Below are 9,649 nucleotides of genomic sequence, written 5' to 3'. Positions count from 1 at the left end.
GTCTTCAGATTTTTGTGCTTTGGTTTGCTTGGCCCTTTGTTTTTCTCCTTCTTTTTTAGTTTCGAGCAATCATCCTTGATGTGCTCTTCTTCTTGATAGTTATAGCATCTTACTTTCCGTTTTTCCGGAACAAACTTCTTGCCCTGTGACTTGTTAAATTTGTTAGATTTAAAATACTTTGAGAATTTTCTTACCATGAAGGTTGCTTCATTTTCGTTAATCAATGAGTCTAAATCTGGTTCGCTCTTTTGGGCTTGCAATGCTAGGTTCTGATTTGATCTCTTTCTTTATCCTGCACACTGAGACTCATGTAATTCGAAAGTAGAAAAAAGATTTTCTAGTGTACTTACCTTGAGGTCTTTGGAAATATGTAAGAGTCTACTGTAGATGTTCATTCCGGTGTTCTCGGGAAAGCATTTAAAGCATATCTTTATGAATCCCGATTAGTCATCATTTCTTCGAGGTTCGTTAATCCGATGATTAGCTCCTTAATTCTTCTATATAGATGAGCAACTAATTCGCCTTCTTCCATTCAAAGGTTGCTGATTTGGTTTCGTCTCGTGAGGTTTGCTTCAAACATTCCTTCATGTAGCTCCAAAAACTTCTCCCAAAGATCTTTTGCTGATTCGTAAGCTTTGATTCGACTGACTTCCTGAGGTGGAGTACTCTCAGTAGGTGGAACTCGGCTCATCTGTTCGTTACGAAGTTGACTTGTTCTTTTTTGGTCCATTGGTATTCCTCTTTTTCAGCTCCTTGTTGGTCCTTAGGGATTACAAAATCATATTTAATTATTAAAAGTAATTCAAAATTAGTTTTTAAAAAAAATATCTCCATGTGTTTCTTCCATATCACGAACTCACCCTCGGACTTAGGCAGATAGATGCTGGGTTCGACCATTATTTTTGTACTTCAGTCGGTAGTTAGTCCTTCTGAAGTGGTTGGGCTCTGATACCACTTGTTGATCCCGGTGCGACCAACAAAAGCGGGGTGAATTGTCCATAAAATAAAAAACAACCCTTTCCAGATCTTTAGACTTCGTTAGATAGCACAATTAAATTAAAGCAATTGAACAACTAATAAAATTAAAGAGGCGGAAGACTTACTTGGTTAGAACATAGGTGGTTGTTAATCTAAAGCAAATGAAAGTACCATACAGTCTCCTTCGTTGAAGGCGAAGAAGACTATATAGTACTTACACTCGTTGAATGCTCAGAAATATGATAGGAAATGAATACAGGAATTGTTGAATATTTTATAATTCAAGAGATTTTTTTATAGGTCCGGGAAAACTCTATCCGAAGATGGAAGGCGCCTTCAATAGGGTTCAAGGCACTTTCAATCAGAGAAATTTTATCACTGAAGATAAAACTTTATCTTCAGCTAATGATCATTGGAAGATGACTTCTATAGGCTGGAAGACGCCTTCGATACTATTCATCGAAGGCGCCTTCCAGCTTATAGAACGTCTCTTCCATGAGGCAGATCAGCTTCTTAGCTGATCTCTTCGCGTGGATGATACTTCTGCTAACCTGAGTTGAGCTCACCCGAACATAACTCTGACCTTCTCCTAAAGCAAGCTTCCTCCACGGCTTCTCGTCCCTCGAACGTCGCACACATCCTTTTCGTCCACCGGTGTACTCTTCCGCAGCACCTCGTCCCTCAGCGAGCCCATCAGCTCCCTTCCTGTGCCACCCTTCTCAATGGCTGCATCTTCCGCTCGACTTTTTGTGTTCCTAAACTCTTACACACTTAAACACAATGATTAAATACACAAGACCTAACTTAATTTGGTTGACCACATCAAAATTACCACGGGATATTTACATCCGCGACTAGATTCTCTTTAACTCTGAAATCAACGAAAATCTTAGATTTCAGAGGTAATCTTATTCTAGGATATATGACCTTTTGCTTAAATTTTGTGATGTGGCGGGCACGTAGGATTACTCGGGAATTACATAAACCAAATGAGATTTTTTTTTTTTGATAATCTTAAATGGATAACAAGGTTATCCATGATAATCCCAACCAAACTCCCTAGTGTATGATATCTGATCTATTAGTATTTGAAGAAATTTTCATTGATTTTAATTCATTTGCTAGGATTCATTGTCGTTTTAATATTTTGGTAAAACAATAATATATTCTAAGAAATGAATTAAAGTTTTGGTTCATGAAGATTTATTATCAGTTATTTAGAATCTACTTTTATAAAAAAGTAATCCGATACACAAAATTCCACTGTGAATTCAGAGAAGGATTTATTGCTTTACAAAAGATTCTTTTTTAACTAGACCACGTGATCTCTAAATTACATAGTAATAATTTTATTATTACTTCTATTCTTTAGGAACAACTATTATTTTCTGTTTGGTAAAATATAGTCATGTTTAGCTTCTTTTTAATCTTGACGTACTCTGAATGGAAAATTTTGCTTCATTTGACTCTTTTTTTTTTAAATTATTTTGACCACAACAAGGGCAATGGTAGTGGAATTTGAAATGTTAAATTAATTTTTAAATTTGTATGTTTAATCCAACTGAACCCAAATTCCTTTTTTTCAAATCTTCCAACTTTCAGATGAATATAAAATTAAATAACCAGTTTCAATTATAGTTTATGACTTGCCTTTTCGACTAAATATAAAGTTACACAAACATATTGGAATTCAAAATATCACCTTTTTCTCTATTTCTCCAATTTCTTAAAAAAAATCTTTTTAGTTTCTTCAATTCAAATCATTAGGTCGATAACATTCATTACTCACTCTCTCCTCTCGATTCAAAATTTTGAAATGATATTTGACTTCATAGTCACTTCAAAATTTATACAAAAAAAAAAAAAAAGGAAAGTTTCTGCAAAGAAAAAAAAAACAGGAAAAAAATAAAATAAAATGACAGGAAGAATCTTTCAACTGATTCAGAAAAGTTTGTTCTATTTATCAACTCACTAGATAGTTTTGAAATAAGAACAAATGATTAATCCGATGTCTCAATTTTCCCAAAGGATGTCCGCTCCTGAAACTTATTTTTGGAGGTATTTTGATAAATTTTGACAGACTGTTGTAATCTCAGAAAGGATTGAAAAACACCCCTACGCTTGGTTTGAGCAGCAGCGAACTTGCATGAACACCTTTAAGCTATAATCACATAAAATTACATTCGACAAAAAATTTATCAGTAAAGATTAACAATAATCAACAAAATTTGCACTAAACAAGTACTAATAGATGAGAAGCCATGTTGAATGTAATCGACAAATGATGGAAGTTTGGTCACCTAACAAGATCACAGAACACTGATTACAAAGTGCTGCACAGCCCAAGTAACCACAAGAAGCCAGAGAGAATAAAACTAACCTGCGAGTTTGGTCTCCTAACCGATAAGCACCGCCCAGTTTGAGTGTGATGTTCAGAAAACAATGAATTTTCTCCCATTGGCACAAGAAATGTGTTTCCCTGAAATCACAAGTAGCCAACACATGATCAACATCGACTAACAAAACCAATGGGGAAATATAAGAAAAGATTATCAGCGGGAGTTACAATCATTAACCTAGGAATCAAAGACAAAAGTCGGTACAGTTGGATAGTGGAGGAATCCCAGTAGCACCAGCTTGGACACAATTAAGCTACTGAATCACTTGCAGATCTGATTCTTAAAAGAAAAGTCACGAACAGCAGTTGTCTAAGTGTTTTACAAATTGTGCTGCAAACCCTGATAAATTATGGTTACTAAATGTTTTTCCAGTTGGTATATTAAAAACAGGCAGCATTTCTTCATTACAGACAGATTTTGCATGAGAAAAACATATGTTTCATCAATTTACCTGCAAGGGAATAATGAAGTTTGATATCAATGGATCAGTGGCACAAAACAAGCCTCCCTTTCTTGCATCCTCCAAATGGCTCTTATGCAGTACCATAAGAACAGTCTTAATTGACCGTCACTGCATCTGTCAGATTCTAGTCATCAACTATCCCTTCAGGGGTAACGAATTCATCATTATATGCATTATCAATCCCATAATTCTGATTGCTAGGGATGTTTCCAGCAAATACTTTCAAGAGCATCAACACTTGCAGACAGCAACCCACTAGCAGTGTACGTAATAGCTTGCAAACCTCCACAAATCTTATGCAGATTATGTGTCTGATTTTTGAAGGGAGCCTTCTTCCCCTTTTCAACAATATTCTCAGTATTAGGAACCTTAAAGGACTTCGACTCTGGTTTTGACATTAACATGCTCTGCAGAAATTGGACTACAAAATGATAATTAACATTGATTCCATGATCTATTTGATAAGCACCTGCAGGTCCCTTGTTATCAAAGGAATGTAGATTCACTCATGAACCTTTCCTGTTATCCAGTGTAAGCTGTCCAATGTTGCTACAATTTCTCCAATCTGTTCATGTGAAAAATTACCAACTGTGAACTTTTCTGCCACTCCTTTTACTTCTATCAAACTATAACCAGGCTCCTTCTTCACCCTACTATATCTTAACAATTTCCTAGCTTCAGCAGCTCCCTCCCACTTTCCATCTGATGCATATAAATTTGCCAAGAGAACATAAGGTGAACTAGTGCTCGGTTGAAGTTCCAAAAGCTTAATAGCTACCCGTTCTCCAATAGCAACATCTTTATGAAGGCGGCATGAGGAAAGCAAGTTGCCCCAGATCACATAGTCATTCTGATAGGGAGACATTTTAATGTAATCCTCAGCCTCTAGCAATCTCCCAGATCGACCCAACATATCAATCAAGCAAGATAAGTGTTCAATTTCAGGACATATTCCATATGTTTCCTCCATTGAATTAAATAATGTCAAACCTTCATCAACTAGGCCAGCATGGCTGCAAGCTGTTAAAAGTCCAATGAATGTTACAGACTCTGGAGTGAATCCTTCACGTTTCATCTGCTCAAAAATTTCCAAAGTGGTCATTGCGTGCCCATGGTTCCCAAGCCCAGCAATGATTGTGTTATAAGATATCACATTATTAATCGGCATCAAATCAAACACAAGCTTAGCATATCGGCTACAGCCACACTTAGCATACATGTTAATGAGAGCATTAAAAAGGACTATGTCAAGATTCATCCAAGTTCTTACTAAATGGGCATGAATCTGACCTCCATAGTGAAATAAAGCAAGTTCTGCACATATAGCCAAAGCACTAGCTGTGGTGAATGCATCAGGACTTAAACTAGAGTTATTCTCCATTACAGTCATCTCTCTAAACAACATCAACCCTTTCATATGCTCCTGACAATTGGAACATGCATCAATATAAGTGTTATATGTTATCATATCCTTATTATTGATCGACATAAAAGCTTTCTCTACCTCTTCAGATAAATTGCATATTGAGTACATCTTTAAGATAACATTTCCAACAAAAGCTGTGGTGTCAAGACCCCGTTTGACCGTCTGGCAGTGCAATTCAAGGCCTAATACCAAATCATCCACAGTAGAGCATATTCCTAGCAGAGCCACATAAGAAAACTCATCTGGATGCAAACCTTGCTGGTTCATAAGTCTGAATAGCTCCAAACTCTTATCCAGTTTGAACTTCTCAGCAAATCCTGTGATCATTGCATTGTAAGAGATAGAATTTGGTTTCAAGATGCTTCTAAAGATGCGTAGAGCATCATCCATGCAATCACATTTTATGTACATAGACATCAAAGAGTTATAGACAAAGGATATGCCTTCATACCCATTTTTCAATGATTGACCATGCACCTGTCTACCCTGTGCCAGGGCAAAAAGGGTTGCACAAGAACTAATAATGCTTCCGTAGATATATTCATTGGGCTGAAATGGCATTTGAGCAAACAGATTCAAAGCAATGGATGGGTTGCTGGCTTGATCATACCCAGCAATCAGAGCTGACCATGATACTATGTTTCTAATTGGCATGTGATCAAATATACAATTTGAAGATTCAAAATCTTTGCACTTGGCATACATATTGATTAGATGGTTTGAAAGAAAGAGGTCAGACTCCACACCGTTCTTGACAACTGAAGCATGGAGTGCAACGCCAAGTCTGAAAGTCCTCTTTGTTGAGCATTCTTGCAGAAGCATCCCTAGCTTCTGCAGCAACATGAATGCATGGAACTAAAAGTTTCAAAGAGGATTCAGCAGTCAAAGAACCAGTAAACCCCAGGTTTGCAATTGCAATAGATGATTGTTCCCACAAATCCAAATTATCTAGGAGCAAAAAATAATGAGTATTTAAAATGTTAATCAAAATGTATAAATTTGAATTACGAGGATATAACAACAGGATATTGTTATGCAAAATTTTATAACTATTCAGAACTAACTCTATTTACTGTAATTCATAACCAAATACAACAATACTAAATCATAACGATAATGCTTTGCATAATTTTTCAGATAGAGAGCTCATAATTATATTGCAGATTCTCAAGAAAGAGGACCCTTAGACAATGAAGCAAAAAGGTGATTTCGCTCACCCAGCCCCTCTTCACCAGAAAGAGAACTCTTAAACAAGCTTCAGCAAGATGACGCCTACAGAAAGTGTTAATTAGCTCTCGGAGGAAAAATTTTTTTAGTCAGTTTGTAAGCAGGCAGGCAACAGGGAAAGCCTTCTTCATAAAGTTGGTAAAATAACTCCGCCAAAACTTTGAAGAATGTGGATGTTAGAAATGCTCAATTGCATCAGAAGTAAATGCATTCACTGCTTCAATTGACAGTGACTCTACTTAAAGGAATATAAAAATAGCACAATTTAAAAATCACAAAAGGTGGCAGAGTGAACCTTATAACAAAATAAGACGCCCGTTCCCATCATGATAGGAACTATAGTTTTATCCCAATTTCTAATCACAAAATACCATTCCCAGCACGAGTCGGGACGAATGTGCGAGGACCGCAGCGAGCAGGAGACGGCATGGCGGAGGCAAGATGATAACCAGGGACAGGAAGGGGAAAGAGAGAGAGGATCCCCCGAACTTCTACGTGGGTGGAAACCCTATCGCTATGGCTCCTGATATTCGCGCCGGGTTGAAAGGAAGGAGAAGAAGGTAGGCTGAGGGCGGGCGTTGGCGCAACGCCGGCGCCAAAAACCCTAACAAGAATGGACGGACGAAATGAGACCAGTGGCCTATAAAAAATAAAATTGATGGGCCATTATTTTTCCTTTTTTTTTTCTTTTTTTTTTACCATTGCTCGTATTATTCAGCCTTTTTTTAATTAAAAAAAATAAAAATGAGATTCGATATTTAAATATTCGATCGATAAATAGATTTCAGTTTTGTGCCTTCCAAACCGGGGAGGGGAGGAGATTGTGACGGTGGATTTCAGTTTTGTAGAATTAATATTTTCTGGTGATATTATTCAGTCGTTCAAGTACAGTGACTCGAGTGTTTTTAGAAAACTTCCGGGGTTATGGTATAGTGATAAGATATTCAAATTGTCATTCAAGTATTTATGGTTTGAATCTTCGTTATGACGAATTTGTAGGAATTTTTTTTATAAATGAGACACATAATTAAAAGATGTTGGGTTGCTCGCTACGAGTATTTTCCGATTTATCCTGGTGGTCGGTGGAAAATTTCTATGGGATCGGATCGATCATCCTAGACTTGATATTATCTAAAAATCGATCATCCCAAACTCGGCGTTACCTAGCATGATTAACTTTATAAAAGAATTTCTTCAATTTTAAAATTATCTTTTGTCACATACAATCTAAGAACGAAGAGACATCTGGATGAATATAATTCATACACAATATATTTCTTAATTAATTAATTATTTTTTAATAATTGAGATATTCAAGGTTTTTTTTTAATTACGTGATAATGTGAAGCAAATTAATTAACTATCGATTCATCCAGATCTCTATCCTCTGTTTTGTGACTAGATCTTTTGGTCTAAGAAATAGTAGATAAGAGGTGAATCATTTATAATTATAATTAAATTGTGATAGTAATTTAATTGTAATTAGTTATGATCTCTCTAGATTTATCATCTTCATATTATAATTTAGGTTGGAATGAATGAGTGAAAGCTTTCGGTAGTGGGCAAATGGTCAGGCTGTCAAACGTCGAGCGGGAGATAGCTTCTGACTATCTACCCCGATCCAAACTATAATCTTAGAAGACTGTGAACTAAGGGAGAGATCATAATTAATTATAATTAGATCAGGATCATAATCTAATCATAATTATAAATTATTCATCTTCTAATTGAATCAGAAAATCTGACCTCCCCTATTTAAGGGGTCGGTTGGGGCATTGACAGAGTTAGAAAGGCAGAAAGAAAGAAAGCCAGAAGAAAAAAAAAAGGGAGTAGTTGATTTTTATATTTGCCTGCGCCGCGCCTCTATAAATGGCTTTTTCAACTGCTAAAAAATTAAAATTTCATTTATAAATACTCATTATCTTATTTCAATTTTTTAAACATCTAAATTCCTTTAAAAATCTTCTTCTATTTTCCTCCAAATAGATGAAAATAATCAAGGATTTTTTTAAAAATTTTATAAATTATCAAAAATTACCGAAAGAAAATCCTTCTTCTCAAGATTCACAAATTCCAATAAAATTATCTGCATAATCCATATCCACCAAATCTATATGGTCCATATCCACCAAATTATTTATATAATCCATATCTACAAAATTATCCATCTAATCCACATGTAACGAGGACGGATCCTCTGGTCCGCAAATTGTGGACCAGGGGATGGTCCACTTTTTTATACCCTTGATTTGGATGGACCCCACCTATTTAAAGGTGGAGTTTATCCAAATCAAGGATCCTCATGTAAGGGACCATCTCCTGGTCCACAATTTGCAGACCAGAGGATCCCTACTGACATGTAACTGGTATGTCTTTTACATCTTTGATGAAAAATGAACTATTTACTCTGACTTTTGTTCCAGAAACTCAACTGTCTGACCGTGAATCCCCAATTAAAAGTCACAAATTTGGATAAGGCGGATTCTAATACTGCGGGTAGAAGAAAGCGATCAACATGGAGTAAGGTTAAAGATGAGGTTTTAGCGAGGTCGTTTGTTACTATCAGCGATGATCCAATCATCGACAATTATCAGAAAGTAGATGTTTTCTGGGGTCGTATTGCAAGTAACTACAATGAGAATCGTCCTCTAGCTATACCCAATAGAATTGCTAGTGTCATACGATCGCATTGGCACAATACCATACAAATAAAGGTATATCCCTTCAACACAAATTACAATAGTATTTATAGTGCGTATCATAGCGGCCACAGTAATGAGGACATATTGCGGTTTGCGTATGAAAAATATCACAAGGAAAATAATGGCAATGCATTTAATCTCGAGCATGTATGGAGAATCGTAAAAGATCGTCCAATATTTACTCCACAGTCCGTTGATCACCTTGTTGGCAAGGACCTCGGAGTCAGGGGTAAGCAACACCTCATCTAACCAATATGTGAGTCTACATGTAGACCTAAATGAACAAGAAACTCGTCCAATGGGTCAGAAGGCAGCAAAAAGAAAGGGAAAAGACAAAATAAATTCAGACATTATAGGTATGGCAACAAATTTGGGCAATGTGTTTACAAAGTTTACTGAGTATACAAGTATAAAAATGGCTAAAGTTAAAATGAAAAAAAAATAACTCAAAGTT

At 36.1% G+C, this 9,649-nt stretch overlaps 2 protein-coding genes across 11 annotated transcripts; one reads left to right on the top strand and one right to left on the bottom strand.

The window, feature by feature from the left end:
• Positions 1-2,915: 2,915 nt before the first annotated feature.
• On the bottom strand, positions 2,916-7,110 carry LOC121997578 (putative pentatricopeptide repeat-containing protein At5g59200, chloroplastic). Of its 10 annotated transcripts, XM_042552065.1 has the most exons (6): positions 6,789-7,110; positions 5,521-6,214; positions 5,345-5,448; positions 3,829-5,263; positions 3,359-3,457; positions 2,916-3,139 (listed from the first exon to the last, which is right to left on the bottom strand). In XM_042552065.1, the coding sequence occupies exons 2-4, from the start codon at positions 6,107-6,109 to the stop codon at positions 4,343-4,345; spliced, it is 1,614 nt and encodes a 537-aa protein (XP_042407999.1). In that variant the 5' UTR covers positions 6,110-6,214; positions 6,789-7,110; the 3' UTR covers positions 2,916-3,139; positions 3,359-3,457; positions 3,829-4,342. The 10 variants fall into 10 exon arrangements, with proteins under 10 accessions (XP_042407999.1, XP_042407994.1, XP_042407992.1 ...); XM_042552060.1 differs by adding an exon at positions 3,555-3,716 and having other exon boundaries at positions 2,916-3,278; positions 3,829-6,214; XM_042552058.1 differs by adding an exon at positions 3,555-3,716 and having other exon boundaries at positions 3,829-6,214.
• A 1,636-nt stretch (positions 7,111-8,746) lies between these two features.
• On the top strand, positions 8,747-9,444 carry LOC121995189 (glutathione S-transferase T3-like). Its single transcript, XM_042548996.1, has 2 exons — positions 8,747-8,797; positions 8,917-9,444. Exons 1-2 carry the CDS (start codon positions 8,747-8,749, stop codon positions 9,442-9,444), a joined length of 579 nt encoding a protein of 192 aa, XP_042404930.1.
• The last annotated feature ends 205 nt before the right edge of the window (positions 9,445-9,649 follow it).

The sequence above is a fragment of the Zingiber officinale genome, chromosome 6A (genome assembly GCF_018446385.1).
Source record: "Zingiber officinale cultivar Zhangliang chromosome 6A, Zo_v1.1, whole genome shotgun sequence".
Taxonomy (NCBI): domain Eukaryota; kingdom Viridiplantae; phylum Streptophyta; class Magnoliopsida; order Zingiberales; family Zingiberaceae; genus Zingiber; species Zingiber officinale.
Note: the sequence above shows the minus strand (reverse complement) of the source record. Positions and strands in the feature narration are given on the sequence as shown.